The following is a 19,993-nucleotide window of genomic DNA, read 5'->3' on the forward strand; positions in this document are numbered from 1 at the left end:
CGGTGGGAATGAAGATGGCCTTCACTTCATGATGTTGTTTCTTTCATCTCTATAATCACAGAATGCATTACCCTGAAAGTCTTTGAGACTACCATTAAAAAATACTTTGATACCACTTCTCTTATGACAGCATTTCTTTGCAAAAAACACCTAGAGTCCTTTTAGTGCTTGAAAAGGAAGAATGTATAGCAGACTGTGGCAAAAGAGGTAGTAGATTTAAGAACTGTCTAGGAATACAAATGATAAAGAAAATCTTAAAATTTATTTGACTCGATTTGGAAATGGTGCATGAGTCTCCCCACCGATAGGAATGCTATTGTGACTAGGCACAACAATGGCCTTATTGCTTTTTCCCACATTAAAAAAATACACTTTATTTTCAGAAAAGTGTTTTATTAATTTAAAAAAATCTTTGGGTCAAAAAGAGAGACAAAAACAAGCATTGGGGAGGATATGAAAAAAGTGGAACCCTCGTACATCACTAGTGAAAATGTAAAATGGCACAGCCACTTTGGAAAACAGTGTGACAGTTCTTTAAAAGGTTAAACATAGGCCAGGCACGGTGGCTTATGCCTGTAATTCCAGCACTTTGGGAGGCCGAGGCGGGCGGATCACGAGGTCAGGAGTTTGAGACCAGCCTGGCCAATATGGGGAAACCCCCATCTCTACTAAAAACACAAAAATTAGCCGGGTGTGGTGGTGCACACCTGTAGTACCAGCTACTCAGGAGGCTGAGGCAGAAGAATCACTTGAACTGGGGAGGCGGAGGTTGTGGTAAGCCAAGATTGCACCACTGCACTCCAGCCTGGGTTAGAGTGAGACTCCGTCTCAAAAAAAAAAAAAAGGAAAAGGTTAAACATCGAGTTACTATATGACCCAATAATTTCACTCCTGGTGTATATACCTAAGAGAAATGAAAACATATGTCCACACAAAAATTTATACATGTATGATTATACTAGCATTATTCATAATAGTAAAAAAATAAAAATGGAAATAACCCAATATCAACTGATGAATAAATAAAATGTCATATACATATACAATGGAATATTATTCACTAATAAACCATGAAAACATTATATTAAGTAGACAGTCACAAAAGATCACATATTGGATGATTCTGATTCTGTTTATACAAGATACCCAGAGTAGGCAAATCTATACATAGAAAGTAGATTAGTGGTTGCCTAGGGCTGGCAGGGTGGAGATGTGAGGGGAAAAGGAGATTGAACTGTAATGGGTTTGGGTGTTTTTGGAGGGTGATGAAATGTTCTAAAACTCTGGCAACGGTTGTACAATTCTGAATATACTAAAAACTTTGAATTGTACTTTTTAAATATGGGAATTGTATGGTATGTGGGTTATACCACAACAAAGCTGTTACTAAAAACATCTGGCATATGATCTGAATTTCTTAAAATTTGTAGACACAATTGAAAAAGCTCAGAACTGTTTACCAGTTAATTTAGTCAAACAAATTACTTTTACTAAAAATAATAAAAATGACATGAGATTAGAACATAAAGTTGTAGATCACAAATCCAATTAAAACCAAGACAACTATCTCTTCTGCAAAAGGACTGTGGGTAACTAACTAAAAGCAATATTTACACAATTTGTTATAATGAAAAAGTTAATAGACCCTTGGAGTTTATTACATGTAACAAATCTTACTCTGCCTGTTGGAAAATAAGATGTTTGGAATTACCAAATATCTAGTTACAGACAGTTCCCATCAACTGATGAATGGATAAATAAAATGCAAAACACTCATACACTGGAATATTATTCAGCTATAAAAATGAATGAAGTACTGACCAATGCACCAACATGGATGACCCTTGAAAACTATGCTCAGTGAAAGAAGCCAGGCACAAACAAGAGGGAGAGGATGGGGAGCAGCTGCTAATGGATACCAGGTTTCTTGCTGGGGTGACAAAAATGCCTTAAACTTAGATATTAGGGATGGTTGTACAATTCTGTGAAAATAGCAGCTGCTCCCCATCCTCTCAACTTAGATATTGGGGATGGTTGTACAATTCTGTGAAAATACAGAAAAAAACCAACCTACTAAATTGTACTCTTTAAATGGATGAATTTTATAGTGTGTGAATTAAATTTTAATAAAGTTTTCTTAAAAGTTAGATTCTATTGTTTCTTGTCTAAGGTTCTGCTGGATATTACCATTAAAATGGTAAATATTATCATGTTTGAGGTGTCAAACTCATGTCTTTTCAAAGTGTTGTGTGAGGAAACAAAGTCAACTAGAGCTCAGCTTGCTGCTTTTGGAATTGACAATAGTTGTCATGTGATGTATACTAAATAGTTAATGTGAATTGAAAAATGAGGCCAGGTGCAGTGGCTCACGCCTAATCCCAGCACTTTGGCAGGCAGAGGCGGGCAGATCACCTGAGGTCAGGAGTTCAAGACCAGCCTGCCCAACATGGCAAAACTCCGTCTCTACCAGAAATACAAAAAATTAGCTGGGCGTGGTGGCAGGAGCCTGTAATCCCAGCTACTCGGGAGGCTGAGACAGGAGAATCACTTGAACCCAGGAGGTGGAGGTTGCAGTGAGCCACTGCACTCCAGCCTTGGTGATAAGAGCAAAACTCCATCCTCCCCTCCCCCCACTCAAAAGAAAAGAAAAATGAAGTCAGCCAGGCATGGTGGTATGTGCCTGTAGTCCCAGCTACTCAGGAGGCTAGGGCAGGAAGATCACTTAAGCCCCGGAGTTCAAGACCAGCCTGGGCAACATAGTGAGAGTAAGACCTCATCTCCAAAACAAAAACAAAAACAAAAACAAAAACAAAACAAAACAAAACCCACAAAGAAAAGAAGTCTAATTTAGCAGTAAAGACTGGCTTTACCAATTAGGTTATATGGTAGTCATTTCCCATTTTTGGAAAGAGCTAATCTATAGCCACAAAGTTTTGACAAAACTGTATTTAAAAGTATATCACATAATATGGTTGGAAATGGTGGTCCACGCCTGTAATCCCAGTACTTTGGGAGGCTGGGGCAGGCAGATCCCTTGAGCTCAGGAGTTTGAGACCAGTCTGGGCAAGATGGTGAAACTCTGTCTCTACGAAAAAACAATACAAACAAACAAACAAACAAAAACCATAAAAATTAGCCAGGTATGGTGGTGCACGCCTGTAGTCCCGGCTACTCAGGTGGTTGAGGCAGGAGGAGAAATTGAGCCTGGGAGGTGGAGGTTGCAGTGAGCCGAGATTGCACCACCGTACTCACTCCATCCTGGGTGACAGACTGGGACCCTTTCTCAAAAACCAACAACAAAAAAGTTATTAGAGAAGCACATCACACAATAAAATATTTTGTCAAAAATATCATATTGGAAAGGTATACTGAAACTAACAGTATTCTGATTTCTCTAACTCTTCCATACATATTGGATACAGGGAACAGGATTCTTGTTGAAAGAATAATAAGACTACTTAATAGTCATTAGGTAAGTATTGGTAAAGCTTTTTTTAGGGTATTTTTCCTAGAAAAAAATAAAGTGAATAACCATTGATCTTGCTTATTTTCCCAGTCAGAGAGTTTCCAATTCTTTGCTTACCACGAATCTGAAGGACCTAATTGAATTAGGTTGACAGATAATTAAAAATAATTTTTGATGATGGATCATTATGTAATCTTGGCATATATGTCAGAAGGAATTCAAATAATTGTTACAGCTACAAAAAATGCCTTCCATTCTCATCTACATGTTTATGTGAGCAATGTTTCTTAGTGCTTACATCCATAAAAATAAGAAATATGAACAGACCCAATTCGTCCAGACATGTGAACTAACTGAACAACAAAAAGTCCTAGCTGGGTGTGGTGGTACTCACCTGTAGTCCCCACTATTTAGAAGATTAAGGTGGGAGGATCACTTGAGGCCAGGAATTCTAGACTAACCCGAACAATATAACGAGATCTCATCTCTTAAACAAACTAAAGGCCTATCTCATTAAGAGATCCATTCTCAATCAAAATGTTTGCTTATGGCTGGGTGTGGTGGCTCACATAATCCCAGCATTTTGGGAGGCTGGGGCGGGCGGATCACCTGAGGTTAGGAGTTTGAGACCAGCCTGGCCAACACGGTGAAACCCTGTCTCTACTAAAAATACAAAAATTAGCCGGGCATGGTGGCAAGTGCCTGTAGTCCCAGCTACTCGGGAGGCTGAGGCAGGAGAATCACTTGAACTCAGGAGGTGGGGGTTGTAGAGATTGTGTCATTGCACTCCAGCCTGGGCAACAAGAACCAAACTCAGTCTAAAACATATATATATATATATGTATGTATGTATGTATGCAGGAGGTACATAGTTTTCCAGGATTCTTTCAGGAGGTACATGTGACCAAAGAAGGTTGAAGATAGCTATCTTGGTCATCCACTCATCCCTTAAACATCCCAGGCACCATGCATCTAAAATCAAATTTATTACTCATCTTACTTCCTCCATTTCCATTTATGGTCAATGGTACTAGTCACCTGCCCCAGGAACTACTATAAACTTCAACCATATCCACTTTTCTCATTCCATTTAGTTGCCATTCCTGCCCTCTCTCTTGACTCCGTTTCTTTCTTCCACTTCTGCTGTTACCACCAGCATCAGCTCTCCTCAATTACTGCAACAGGTTCCTGAAGGGCTGCTCTACCTCTAACTTTCTGTTCTCCCACTCATCCTCTCCTCTATTCTCTTGCCAGGGTTATCATTCATCCACACAGTTCAGATCAAGCCACTTCCCAGGTTAAAGTGCCAAAAGAATAAAGTCCAAACATTTTACCATCGTTATATGCAAGGCCCTCCATGATCTGGCCTCAAGCCACCTTGTCAGGGTCATCCCTTCTCTATGTTTCTCCACTTATCCAATGGATTATTCACCATTCCTTGGGCGTGACCTGTACTTTTTTTTTGGCTGGAGTGTAGTGGTGTGATCTTGGCTCACTGCAACCTCCGCCTCCCAGTTTCAAGCAATTCTCTTGTCTCAGCCTCCCGAGTAGCTGCAACTATAGGTGCATGCCATCACGCCCGGCTAATTTTTGTAGTTTTAGTAGAGATGGGGTTTCACCATGTTGGCCAGGCTAGTCTCCAGCTCCTGACCTCAGGTGATCCACCCGCCTCAGCCACCCAAAGTGCTGGGATTACAGGCGTGAGCCACCGAGCCTGGCCTGACCAGTATTTTTATAACAGAAACGTCAGCCCTGAATTTTCACTCTTTGCCTGCTAAAATGCCATTCACCTACCACTTCATATAGCTGTAATAAAAAAAAGACAGTAACAAATGTTGATGAGCATGTGGAAAAATTGCAACCCCCATACACTGCTGAAGGTAATATAAAATGATAGAGGCGGCCGGGCGCAGTGACTCACACCTGTAATCCCAGCATTTTGGGAGGTCGAGACAGGTGGATCACCTGAGGTCAGGAGTTTAAGAACAGCCTGGCCAACATGGTAGAACCCCGTCTCTACTAAAAATACAAAATTAGCCAGGTGTGGTGGCACGTGCCTGTACTCCCAGCTACTCAGGAGGCTAAGGCAGGAGAATCGCTTGAACCCAGGAGGTGGAGGTTGCAGTGAGCCAAGATTGTGTCACTGTACTCCAGCCTGGGTGACAGAGTGAGACTCTGTTTCAAAAAAAAAAAAAAAGATGGAGGCACTTTGAAAAATAGTTTAGCAGTCCTTGAAAAGGTTAATCGTACAGTTAACACAGACCCAGCAACCCAAGAGAAATAAAACTTATGACCACAGAACAATTTCTACACAAATGTTCACAGCAGCATTATTCAAAAAAACCAAAAAATTGAAACAGCTTGAACATCCATCAAATGATGAATGGGTAAATAAAACAGAGAGTAGGATCCATAAAATGGAGTATTATTTGAAAATAGAAAGGAATGAAATACTGGAACAGGCTACAACATGGAGGAACCTTAAAAACATGCTCAGTGAAATAAGTCAGTCACAAAAGGTCGCATGTTATGTGATTCCATTTAATTCCATTTATATGAAATGTCCAGAATAGGCGCAAATCTACGGAGACAGAAAGTAGATGAGGGGTTGCCTAGGAATGGCGGAGTGAGAAAGTAGGAATTGACTGCTACTGGGTGTGCTCTTCCTTTCAATGGAGACGAACATGTTCTAAAATTAGATAATGGTGATGGCTGCACAACCCCATAAACAAACTAAAAAAAAGGCCACTGAAGTGTCAACTTTAGGTGAATTTTATGGTATGTAAATTGTATCTCAATACAGCCGTTTAAGCTTTCGTTGTTGTTTGTTTGTTTTTGAGATGGAGTCTTGCTCTATCACCCAGGCTGCAGTGCAGTAGCATGATCTCGGATCACTGCAACCTCCACCTCCCAGGTACAACCAATTTTCCTGCCTCAGCCTCCCAAGTAGCTGGCATTACAGATGCCCACCACCACACCTGGTTAATTTTTATATTTTTAGTAGAGATGGGGTTTCAACATGTTGGCCAGGCTGGTCTTGAACTCCTGACCTCAGGTGATCTGTCTGCCTTGGACTCCCAAAGTGCTGGGATTACAGGTGTACAGGTGTGAGCCACTGTGCTAGGCTGCTGTTTACACTTTTATTTATTTATTTATTTATTTTTTAGACAGAGTCTCACTCTTGTTGCCCAGGATGGGGTGCAGTGATACAATCTCGGCTCACTGCAACCTCCGACTCCCAGGTTCAAGCAATTCTCCCGCCTCAGCCTCCCCAGTAGCTGGGATTACAGGCATGCACCACCAGGCCTGGCTAGTTTTGTATTTTTAGTAGAGACAGGGTTTCTCCTTGTTGGTCAGGCTGGTCTTGAACTCCTGACCTCAGGTGATCCACCCACCTCGGCCTCCCAAAGTGCTGGGATTACAGGCGTGAGCCACCACGCCCAGCCTACGCTTTTAAATAAACTACTCCTCCTACAATGCCTAGTTCCTTTATGAAACTTGATCTGACCCCTCCTCATAACAGCTGTTACTGGGGGTTCTAGCTTATCTTGTCTTCTTCAGTTTCTGCAGTTGTAATTTACATCTCAAATCACTGCTTTCTTCTTTCTGCAATTTGACCTAGTATTTAAAGGATTCTGAAACCAGCTTTCTGGGGTTTTAAGTTCTCACTCCAACTCTTGCTAGGCATATGAAGTTATGTAGTCTCTTTGTGCCTCAATTTCCTCACCTGTAGAATGAGGAAAATAGGAGTACCTACCTTGCTTCTGTGTGGACAAGGGGGTTAATACACATAAAATGACAACAGTGCCTGGCACACTGAGTAGGCTGGATATGTAAGTGTTAGCTATTATTATTGTTCTACTATAGTTAACTCTATATGCCTGTCTCTTTGCTCTCTTCCAGTTCATATTTGAAGGCCCTAAGGAAATGGAATATAGCCTTTCTTATGTGCCTTGTATTTCCCAAAGAGGAAGGATATTATTATAGACTGGCAGGAGGAGAGCAGCACAGGGGCTGTGGCTTCAACCTTAGGAATACCTGACTTCACCAGGGTCACGACATAGCAGCAGTTGAGCAAAGTTAATCCAAACCAGGGGCCTACTGGCAGAAGAGATCAGGAAACAGAGTCCCAGAAAGTGTTCCTTAAAATTTCCTACTTCCAAATGCAGGGAAGGGCCAAACACATTAAGGAGTCAACAGACATACCTAAATTTTTACATTTACCCAAATTCCTCCATGTTTTTCATTTATTGATTACTACTGAGTACCAATTATGTACCAAGTGCTGGAGACTGGAAATCCACAACCTTGCTTTCCCAGGCAGATCTCTTCTCCACAGTACTAAGAAAAGAGATTCAAGGTGCCTGCCCCTAAATAAATAAATAAATATGTGCACTGTTTACTCAAACATAAATCACAAATCTTATACTTACAAAAAGTCATTCAAAAGGAAAAGAAATTTTTTTTATCATTTAACTATGGGCATTTGTCATTAATGTAACTGATCCAAAAGAACAATAGATTACATCTGGTATAAGCAGACAGAAAAATCCCAGCACTTAGGAAGGCTGAGACGGGAGGATTGTTTAAGCCCAGGAGTTCGAGACCAGCCTGGGTAACAAGGCAACATGGCAAGATCTGTCTCAAAAAAAAAAAAAAAAAAAAAAAATTATGGATCAATGCAGTACTTATAGAAGCAAAGTTCTTGCAAATAGGCTATTTATTAGAATCTAGAGTATAATATAAATTTTTTGGTTTTTGTGTGTTTTTTTTTTTTTTTTTTGAGACAGAGCCTCACACTGTTGCCCAGGCTGGAGTACAGTGGCGTGATCTTGGCTCACTGCAACCTCCACCTCCTGGGTTTAAGCAATTCTCCTGCCTCAGCCTCTTGAGTAGCAGGTATTACAGGCGCATGCCACCAGGCCTGGCTAATTTTTGTATTTTTAGTAAAGATGGGGTATTGCCACGCTGGCCAGGCTGGTCTTGAACTCCTGACCGCAGGTGATCCGTCTGCCTTGGCTTCCCAAAGTGCTGGGATTACAGGTGTGAGCCACTATGCCTAGCCTAATATGACACGTTAAATATAGCATTATAATGCATATCAATGATAGAAGCAAAATATTTTTCCCCAAATTTTATACAAATACTCCTCTGCAAGTGAGATTAAATTAAAATATTCCATTCCAAACTTTGTGATCACACACGCAAAATTCTGAGGACTCTAAAATCCTTGCACTTGAGTATGGTCATTAGTGCTATATAACAGTGCTACTAGTAATAAAATATTCTAGGCCGGAACCAAACAACTTAAAGGCTGGAAGAAACCCAAAATGTTGGAATTCCTTGATTTAGATCAGATAATTTAGAAGCTGCCAGTTTAACCTGCAAAAGCCTTTGTAGCTATCTTAATCTAATGACCCATTCATATCCTTCATAAGGAACCTTCAGTTCTTCTCATAATCCTCTAAGAGATACTGTTGCTGTTCTTACTGCTTATAATATTTACAGAGCCAGCTTGTCTTTCTTTTCTTTTCTTTTCTTTTTTTGAGATGGAGTCTTGCTCTGTCGCCCAGGCTGGAGTGCAGTGGCCGGATCTCAGCTCACGGCAAGCTCTGCCTCCCGGGTTTGCGCCATTCTCCTGCCTCAGCCTCACCAGTAGCTGGGACTACAGGCGCCCGCCACCTCGCCCGGCTAGTTTTTTGTATTTTTTTTTTTAGTAGAGACGGGGTTTCACCGGGTTAGCCAGGATGGTCTCAATCTCCTGACCTCGTGATCCGCTCGTGTCGGCCTCCCAAAGTGCTGGGATTACAGGTTTGAGCCACCGCGCCCGGCCCTTTATTTTCAAATGAACAAAAGCTGTGCTTCAAAAATTCACCCCAGTATCCGGTTCCGTCATTACTCCTTCAGGCATACCATGTTAATGTTTACATCTCAAACTCAAGCGCACACTAACAAACTAGAAGAAAAAAATACTTTAACCTTGGCACACAACGGTTGTTAAATATTCGCTGAGTGAATAAACCTACCAAAAATCCGTATCTCTACAAACTCAGGTAGAAGTATAAAATAATCCAGTACAGCCTAGATACATATGCGGGGATTTCTTTTATAGGTTTTGTTACTGAAGAGCTATGGATGTGGTGGCAACAAGAAGCAATTTGTTGTTGAGAAGAAAACAAAGTAAAAAAACTATTCGACATAGTGTCTGGACCATTTTCAACATTGTGGATTCAATTGGGACCTTAGGGGGAAATGACAAAGCAGGGTCATCTTTCACTTCACGAAATATACTCTAGGATATATGGACGCCAAAATTAGATAAGTAAAAATTTATTTATTGCTGGGACTATACCAGGGATGATAGGTATGGTATGCAATTTATCCCTACTTCCAAAGTAGGTACTGAAATGGAGTTTTAATTTCAGCAAGTGAAGAAAAGCCCTAGGACTCTGGTTCCCAAACTCCGCTGCACATTGTAATCACTTGGGGATTTTTAAAAAAACTACTGGCTCTCAGCCCCAAACATTCTGATTTAGCTGCCATCGGGTACAACTTGGGCATGGGGGTGGGGTGGGGTAGTGGTGTTAAAGCACCATAGGTAATTCTAACGTGTAGCAGCTCTGGCAATCACTGCCCCAGGGTTCTCAAATACATGACATGCAACAACTTACACCTGAGGTCTGAGAATCTTCAGCTGAGTGAGGATGTCCTTCTGTACCCTGGGATTAGCTGTGGCCGTAAGAGCCATCACCGGAACAGAAGGAAACTTCTGGCGAAGCATATTCATTCTTTTGTAATCTTGACGAAAATCATGTCCCCACTAGTTGGGAAAAAAAAAAAATGCTTTTCAGACTATTTGGAGCTTCCCTCTATAAAAAGCCAACACTGCTCAATATATTAAGAACCACCTTATTCTTCAGTAAAATAGCAGACTAGTTCACTCAACGTGGGTTTTTCTTCAGTATTGAAAATACATATATTGTTGGTAGTATGTATTTATTGGTATTTCCGGATATAAAAAACAATATTTACCTGACTGACACAATGTGCTTCATCAATAACAAAACGTGCCAAGAGCTTCCTCTCATAGAGATTCTCCAGCGTAGAAATGAGTCTGTTACTTGCACAGATCTAGGCCAGAAATATATTAGACATTTAAAAACACTGAAACACATCACCTTATGATTCTGTTGTCTTCGAATTCCATTACAACTTAAGCTGTATTAAAACCTCCATATAAGGCCGGGTGCGATGGCTCACGCCTGTAATCCCAGCACTTTGGGAGGCTGAGGCAGGCGGGTCATCTGAGGTCGCGAGTTTGTGACCAGCCTGACCAACATGGGGAAACCCCGTCTCTACTAAAAATACAAAATTAGCCGAGTGTGGTGGTGCATGCCTGTAACCTCAGCTACTCAGGAAGGCTGAGGCAGGAGAATTGCTTGAACCCAGGAGGCAGAGGTTGCAGTGAGCCGAGATCACGCCACTGCACTCCAGCCTGGGCAACAGCAGCAAAACTCGGTCTCAAGAAAAAACAAAACAAACAAAAAAAACACCTCCATATAAAATTGGTTCTTATTTCAATCTATGAAGAGAACAGCAGAAGTAACAGAAAATAGCAGATCACATTTTAGAATGTTCACCAACATTAAGCAAACAGCTTATTTAGCAGGTTAGTGGTTCTAAAACTTTTGTCTGCTTCAAGACATCTGAGGGCCACCACACATTTACACTGGCAACACGGTTCCATATCTGGGTTATATGGATGCATGTTGGCTGGGGAAGAAATTATATATTTTATAGCTCTCTTCATAACAGGGCCTAGAAGCAAGGACATCTCAGTAGCAACGAGCACATGTAGCACTCACATCTTGACGGACATGTCAAAAGGACAGAGAAGCCAGCTTGATAGAGATGTCTCACTGGTCACATCTAGGACAATTAGAACATCAAAATACTTGATAATTGATTGTAACTCACTGAATAAATTAAGAAGTCATGAGTTCATGCTGTATCAATAAATATGTGGGCTGGGCACAGTGGCTCACGCTTGTAATCCTAGTACTTTGGGAAGCCGAGGCGGGTGGATTACTTAAGGTCAGGAGTTCCAGACCAGCCTGGCCAACATGGCAAAACCCCATCTCTACTAAAACTACAAAAATTAGCCAGGTGTCGTGGCACGCACCTGTAGTCCTAGCCACTTGGGAGGCAGAGGCAGGACAATTGCTTGAACACAGGTTGCAGTAAGCTGAGATTGCGCCACTGCACTCCAGCCTGGGTGACAGAGTAAGACTCCACCTCCAAAAAAAAAAAAAAGTGTAATCAACGGGAAAACTCTTTTTACAGCAAAACGCCAACTACATTTAAAAAATAATTTTATATCTATTATAGTAATAATTGATTTGAGGAAGAATCATCAATGGATGCTAAAAGTTGTGGGTAAAATTCTGATCACTAATGGTATTTACATAGTCTCAAAGCATCCCACAACAGGATATCTACTAATTACAAAGGCCGAAAAGAAAGGATAACTTTGTAGCAGAGAAGTCTATCAGACACTACCATAACCAAGCGATCAGTTAACTAACATAGTCAGTAATGGGACGAATCGACATCAAGTGCCTCCTGACAGTGGGTATGAGAACATATCACCGTTTCTGTGATATTCAAGGAGTAACAGGAATCTAAGCAGGAGGAAGCAAGATAAACTCAAATTGAGGGATAGTTCTCAAAACGACTGGCCTTCAAAAATGTCAATATCATTAAAGACATTAAGAGAGAGAAACTGTTTACAAGATTACAGAGAAGGACAACTGAATGCATGCAAGATCTGGGATTTTCTTTTGCTATAAAGGACATGATTGGGACAACTAGTGAAACCGGAATAAGGTTTACAGATTAAGTAATAGTACTGCATCAATATACATCTCCTAATTTTGATCATTATACTGAGGTTATATAAGAGAATACTTTGTTTTTAGGAAATGCACAGTGAAGTACTTAGGGTTTAAAAGGATACCATGTCTGCAATTTTCAATCAAATGTTTCAGGAAAATATATGCAGAGAGAGAATAACAAAGCAATTATAGTAAAATGCTACCATTTAGGGTTTCTGGATGAAAGTTATACAAAAATTCTTTGCACTACATATAAAAAATTTTGTTAAAATTTTAAAAATATATGTATTCTAGTGGTCTTTAATATATTTTAAAATAATGATATAAATACAAACCTTTTCTGGAGTGACATACAGAAGTTTTATGATTGGGTCTTTTTTGGATAACTGGAGGTAAATATTTGTAGCTTCTGAGTCAGTCTTATCACCTGTCAGATATGTAGCTGGAATCTAAGTATAAAAGTAGTAAACAATTTCAATTTTATACATTAACCTGACAAAATTACATTTGTTTTTAGGTTTTATAAATACTTTATTAGTCACATATCAAATCTATCAAAGGAAATACATATCTCAATATAACAAGTATGTAAGTACATACATTTTTTAAAAACCCTTATTAAGTGTAACTCAGGCAGGGCGTGGTGGCTCACACCTGTAATTTCCGCACTTTGGGAGGCTGAGGCAGGTGAATCACTTAGGGTCAGGAGTTCGAGACTAGCGTGGCCAACACGGAGAAACCCCATCTCTACTGAAAATACAAAAATTAGCTTGGCGTGGTGCTGGGTGCCTGTAATCCCAGCTACTCAGGAGGCTGAGGCAGGAAAATTGCTTGAGCTTGGGAGGCAGAGGTTGCAGTGAGCCAAGGTTGCACCACTGCACTCCAGCCTGGGCGACAAAACAAGACTCTGTCTTTAAAAAAAAAAAAAAAGCGGCCGGGCGCGGTGGCTCAAGCCTGTAATCCCAGCACTTTGGGAGGCCGAGGCGGGTGGATCACGAGGTCAGGAGATCAAGACCATCCTGGCTAACATGGTGAAACCCCGTCTCTACTAAAAATACAAAAAACTAGCCGGGCGTGGTGGCGGGCGCCTGTAGTCCCAGCTACTTGGAGGCTGAGGCAGGAGAATGGCATGAACCTGGGAGGCGGAGCTTGCAGTGAGCCGAGATCGCGCCACTGCACTCCAGCCTGGGTGACACAGCGCGAGACTCCGTCTCAAAAAAAAAAAAAAAAAAAAAAAAAAAAAAAAAAAGCATAACACAAAATGGTCTTCTCATTGTTTATTTCCTTTTCTTGCTTTAAGATAAATATGAATTTGGTATACAAGATATTCCAATCCTACTGTATGGTGTCATTTTTTTTTTTTTTTAGATAAATGTATTTCAGGGTTTTAAAGATTAATGACAAGGAAGGGGTCATAATATCACAAATGGTTGAATAATGGCTACCATCACTGCACTAAGACATTCTTTGGAAGCAAACCAAACTAGTGGTCTTATCAAGGAGTGGTTACTTTAACTCCTAAAACAGTTCTTTTTAATCACAATGTGAAGCCTGAGTTGGGGTCTTGCTTTCACCAAGGCTAGATTGTAGTGGCATGATCATGACTCACTGCAGCCTCAAACTCCTGGGCTCAAGTGACCCTCAGCTTCCTAAGTAGCTGGGACCACAGGTGTTCACCACCATGTCCAGCTTATTTTATTTTTCTGTAGAAAAAGTCTTGCTGTGTTGCCCAGGCTGATCTTGAATTCTTGGCCTCAAGCAATCCTCCCACCTTAGCCTTCCAAGTCACTGGGATTACAGGCGTGAGCCACCACCCCCACCAACATTGTGAAGAGTTAGGTAGAATGCATTCATTTACTTCCTTAAACTCAGCCATGAGGAAAAAAGACGTATGTGTGCAGGCATGCATGTGTGTATGCATTTTAAGATATAAGGGAAAGAGAACTACGCTGACCTGGCAGTACTGAAAAAAGAAATGATTTTCTATTAGTTAAAAAAAAATTACATCAGCAAAAAATAGCATTGGTTAAAAGTTCTTACTAAAATACATTCTTGTAGAATAAAATGAGATTGAACTACAGGTTATCTGTATCAAATTTTCAGACTTCTGTTTAACTGCACAACTTAATTTAATTGCTGTGCTTTATTTTTACAAATTATGAACTATTTAATAAAAAGGTTATCCAGAGGACGGAAATTTAATTGTTTCTAAGGCATGTTTTTATTAGTATTTTTACAACTTACATCCAAGGAAGTCAGCTTTTGGACTTGATCTACTATTAGTGATCTCAAGGGAGAAATGACAATAGTGACCCCAGGAGAAACACACGCGGGGAGCTGGTAACACAAACTCTTACCACCTCCTGAAAGAGAAACAATGAAAAAATATCTGTCAGGTTCTGTCTTGAGAGCATGAATGTAAAAGTTACAAAAGAAATCATATCTTTAATAGGACACCAAGGCATATTGTCCCTGGTGTCAACAATTTGCCACACTCAAATGACTCCAACTATTACATTTAGACAATTTAAAAATGATTTTAAAAAAAAAAGTGTTTTGTTTTTTTTTTTTGAGACAGAGTCTCGTTCTGTTGCCCAGGCTGGAGTGCAGTGGTGCCACCTGAGCTCACTACAACCTCCACCTCCCAGGTTCAAGCAATTGTCATGCCTCACCCTCCCCAGTAGCTAGGACTATAAGCGCCCACCACCACACCCTGCTAGTTTTTGTATTTTCAGTAGAGATGGGTTTCACCATGTTGGCCAGGCTGGTCTTGAACTCCTGACCTCAGGTAATCCACCTTCCTTGGACTCCCAAAGTGCTGGGATTACAGGCAAGAGCCACTGTGCCTAGGACATCTTACATAGACATATATAATAGCAAAGGCAAGAATTAGGGCAGGAAACTTAAAATGTAATGGAATACAGTAAACTTTTTATTTCTAGTAGTAGAAGAGTCTCTAAAAATGATGCTAGGATTAAAATAATTACTTTCTATATAATGTTTATTTATTTTTATTATTTATAAATCCCATCACTTTGGGAACCTGAGGCAGGTGGACTGCTTGAGCCCAGGGAATTTGAGATCAGCTTGGGCAACACAGTGAGATCTCATCTCTACAAAAAATTTAAAAATTAGCCAGGTGTGGTGGCACATGCCTATAGTCCCAGCTTCTTGGGAGGCTTAGGTGGGGGGGATTGTTTGAACCCAGTTGAAGCTGCTGTGAGCTATGACAGCACCACTGTATTCCAGCATGGGTGACAGACCAAGAGACCCTATCTCAAAAACAATAAATAAAACTAAACCTTACTTGGAATATTTATACACACACACTATATCTATATTATAATTACATATAATAGACATATTATCTATAATACAATATACATAGTATACATAATGATATTTTTTATATGTATATATCTCAAGTGGTTGAAATTGGGGTAGAAGGACCTTAAAAATGCCCTCTTGAAACCCTAAAGGACAATGGAAAGCCCTGAAAAAAAATCAACGGATTAGATCATCGCCAAGGTTTTTTCCAGCTTTAGAGTTCTGGAACACCAAAATAGGGTTGAAAGGAAGGCACAGAGTGATTAATAAATTAATAAAAATTGAAATGCTGATTATTAAGCCAAGGCTATCTGAATCTAAAAACCAGGCTGAAAAAGTTCAGATGCCCAGTCAACGTTATACAATAATGACAGCACTAGCTAACTTGCTAAAGGTCACAAGTCAAGTGATAGACAGAGGGAGGTCTAGATACGTAGGTACTGAAACTGCAAATTCTCCATGCGCTCTGCCCTGTTTATTTAATATTCTCATGTGAATGACTATAAATCATTGAACAGCTATCATAAGCTTTAACAGCACAATGAATGTCCTAGACTCTTTAAAGTGGCGCCAACACAATATTGTGCTAAATGACTTTCATTTAATCCTCATGCCATTCTGTGAACCAGGTACTTCACTGCTATCACCATTGCACACATGAGAAAACGGGTCCAGGGAGTAAAGTGCCTTGCACGTGGCCACACTGCTTTGAGCAGCAGAGCTGTTCTTTAAGTTCAGGCCTTTGGTCCACAGCTGATGGACCACTATGCACGTATGCATACATGATTTAACCACTATGCAACACTAGATTGTTGCAAATAGACTGCCAGAAATGGTCATGGTCTCTGACAGTGATTTTTCTGTTTGATTTCCAAAATTGTTTAGACTAGAAAAAAGAAAAATTCCCAATGAAAAATTCTAGATCAGTTCAACACAATGAGCTTCAAGTTGAAAATCTTACAGGAGGCCGGGCGCAGTGGCTCATACCTGTAATACCAGCACTTTGGGAGGCCGAGGCGGGCGGATCACGAGGTCAGGAGATCGAGACCACCCTGGCTAACACGGTGAAACCCCGTCTCTACTAAAAATACAAAAAATTAGCCGGGCATGGTGGCACACGCCTGTAGTCCCAGCTACTCTGGAGGCTGAGGCAGGAGAATGGCGTGAACCCAGGAGGCAGAGCTTGCAGTGAGCAGGCATCACGCCACTGCACTCCAGCCTGGGCAACAGAGCGAGACTCCATCCCCTCTCCACCCAAAAAAAAAAAAAAAGAAAATTTTACAGGGCTATAAACTTCATCATGTCAACAACCAGACCAGAGGATATAAAGTAATACACTTTCTTACTACGGTATGGGAGGTTTAAGAGGTCCCTAAATGATAGAAATAGTGTGTAGGTGGTCTTTTTATTTCTATTAAAGAGCTTTCATTTAACATCTGCCAATGGATTCCTGCCAATTCACTTCTAAAAATACATACCAGTCGGCATCAGGATAAAACAGTCTTCACCAAGCAGTGCAGCATTGATCGCCTCTAGCTGATTAGTTCTAAAATTATGCAGGCCAAATTTTTTATGAAAAATCTTCATCATTTCCTTTGTATGAGGAAAACTAAGACTTTGGAAACGTTCATGTTTCAGATTTCTGGATGCTAAATTTTGTGCTGACTTGTCTAGGAAAATAATCAACATTAAGAAAAATCAGTGCATGAATACAGTGAAAGTACAGCTTTAGCATTTCCCTTGGCCTGCAGAATCACTGGCACACGTTTCCCTACAGCACAGTTCCTAAACTGTTTACCGGCTTTCCTTCCCTACAAGTCTCAAAGCCACCAAAGACTTGCCAAAGGCCCAAATCAAGTATTTCCTTGACTTTTTCTACAGCACCTACCACTACTTTTATTCCTTCCTTCCTCTTCTCCCTTCCTCCAACCACGATCATCAAGACAATCATGGTTTTCTACTCACTTTAAATTCCCTTTCCTGGCTCTACTTCCTCCATCTGCCCCATAAACAGGGGAGTCTTTCAGATATTTGGGACTGGGCTCTGTAGACATTCTTTTTTGGAGCTTTCCTAGTCCTATGATCTTAGTCACATCATAGCTTAGTCACTTAGCTGCACACATGACCTGTGTGCAGCAAATGTCTACACCTCTCTTAAGACCCAAATGACACCCTCCTAAGTTCCAGTCCTGCGCACAGCTCCCGTTGTCTGCAAGGCATTGGTACCTGAATGACTTACCAGCACTTTAACCTCTAGTCTTAAAATAGCCCTTCTCAGCTTTTCTCCAAAACTGACTCTGCCTCCTGACTCCCCTGTTTGTGTTACTGTTGTCACAGTTTTCCCAGTCATCAGCGTCTGAAACCTTAGAGTCATCTGAGCTTCCTCAGGCTCTTCTTTCATAACACCTCTCACATGCGCCCCTGCTCTGCAGCCTGGCTGTCGCAACTCCGGTTCAGCACAGAGAACAAGAGGTACTCACTCAGCTCTGGCAGTTACGCTAACCCCAACACTCAACTGTCTCAAGATAATTGCAAATATCAAGTATGACACATTCTAACATGATACAAAAATAAATCCATTAATGGTTGTTTTAAAGGTCAGCAGCGTAACTGTAAGAACAACCTCCATGGTATTAAGTCATCAATGACAAAAATAGGGAGGGCTGTACCTTATAAACTTTTTTCAGCTAAAAAATACTTTTGATAACTTTATATAGTTGATGTAAAAGGTTTTAAAATTATTTTTGGCTTTTCTCTGGAGCCTTAATAGTGGCTAATTTCATTCCTCTCAAAACTTCTCTCTCACTAAGCTGTGAGCTCAGGAGGGCAGGAACTACTTAGTATTTGTTATTCATCTTTAAATGACCAGTGCCCAGCATAGCACATGGCATGTAGTGAGCACATAGGCCCAAAGAAGTAGTTTGACTGATGTAAGACACTTCTGACTTCACATCCTTTTTAGACTGCCCTATATTTTAACATTTTAAGACATAAAACATGCTTCCCTACTTTGTATTGATTGATTCTCATCAGTACAGAATTCTAAAGTACATTTTTAGCATGCGAATTCATTTTTGCTTTTGCTCATCCCAAAATCATTAAAAACTTGGCCCTCATGAGTTTATTGTTTTAGGAACTAAAAAATGTTAATTCAAAGGCAAAGCACATTTGTAATGACTTTAGAGCCCTACTACAATAGGTTATAATTACACATTTTATAAAACTACAGCTGCTATAGAGACAAACGAGCAACTTGCTTTTGAAATTGTGATTTGTAATTCATATCGTCAGTAGAAATTTGCATAGCAACAATGTGGTTTTCAGGCAATCATGATTTGCTATGGTTTTTCTTATATAATTCCTATTTTGGGACAGTTTTGTTTTCATATAAGCATTCAATTTATTTTAAACTTACCAGTGTAATTCTGAATTGACTCCGAGAAGTTTATATTTTGAGCAGTAGATGCCACTGGAAGACAGTTTGTCTTGGCTGAAGAAAGTCTTTCCGATACTGATTTAATTGGCCGACCTTCCTTGATGGGTTGATAGGCAGCTGTGGAAGATTTGCTGGCTGCTAAATTATGCATTATGTTTTCCCAGTCATCATCATCATCAAAGTCATCTATGTCAAAATTATCAATATCATACGAAGGCTGGGTTTCTCTTTCTAAGTCATTTATTGAAGCAGTATGTTTATTTTGATCTTTCACAGCAGTGCTTGTGAGAACATTTCCTGGGAAATAAGAGCTTTCATTTTTTTTTCCTAGTCTTGGTGTTTCAGCCCAGTTGCTACTTACAAAGGACTTCTGTAAAGGGGTATTGAATGAAGGCCTTTCAAAAAGATTCTCCCTGGTGGCTGAGAATCCTGTCTTTCCTAGGGTGGTAGTCAGTAAATAGTCTCCAGGGGAAACAGAATTTGAGGGAAGGTGTGAAAAATTTAACTCTTTCATAGAATTCCCTGCAGAGCAGGAATCACCCTCCACAGGGCCATCAAGTGAATCAGGCCTGCATCTCCACACGGAGCCAAGAAGACTGGCATCACTTTTATTAAAATCTACTTCTGTTAGAAGTTTCCTTCTGAAGAGAGAAAACAGAACAACGTATTAAATATAAGTAGTTTACTCTGGTAGGCCACAAAAGCAAATCTTTAGTTTTCATACCAAATAGAAATTGTAGCAAAATACATTCATTTTTTTCTAACTTAAAAATATGAATACGAATGGTAAAGGAGTAGTTTGAAAAGTAAATGAATTTAAAAAATAGTTGCATGATGAGCATCTTTATGCCATTTCCAGTCCAGAAAGCC

The 19,993-nt window shown here is 40.3% G+C and overlaps 1 protein-coding gene across 4 annotated transcripts in view; it reads right to left on the reverse strand.

Moving 5' to 3' along the window:
• LOC105488293 (BLM RecQ like helicase) overlaps nucleotides 1-19,993 on the reverse strand; it is a 107,545-nt gene that overhangs the window by 41,024 nt on the left and 46,528 nt on the right. For all 4 annotated transcript variants that reach the window (XM_071100661.1, XM_071100660.1, XM_011752207.3 and 1 more), the window contains 6 exons: nucleotides 19,103-19,764; nucleotides 17,166-17,357; nucleotides 14,605-14,723; nucleotides 12,696-12,809; nucleotides 10,499-10,597; nucleotides 10,138-10,286 (listed from right to left, as the gene is read on the reverse strand). In XM_071100661.1, coding sequence (XP_070956762.1) covers nucleotides 10,138-10,286; nucleotides 10,499-10,597; nucleotides 12,696-12,809; nucleotides 14,605-14,723; nucleotides 17,166-17,357; nucleotides 19,103-19,764 — 1,335 coding nt within the window. The remainder of the gene's footprint in view (nucleotides 1-10,137; nucleotides 10,287-10,498; nucleotides 10,598-12,695; nucleotides 12,810-14,604; nucleotides 14,724-17,165; nucleotides 17,358-19,102; nucleotides 19,765-19,993) is intronic.

Source organism: Macaca nemestrina, chromosome 7, assembly GCF_043159975.1.
Source record: "Macaca nemestrina isolate mMacNem1 chromosome 7, mMacNem.hap1, whole genome shotgun sequence".
Lineage (NCBI taxonomy): Eukaryota > Metazoa > Chordata > Mammalia > Primates > Cercopithecidae > Macaca > Macaca nemestrina.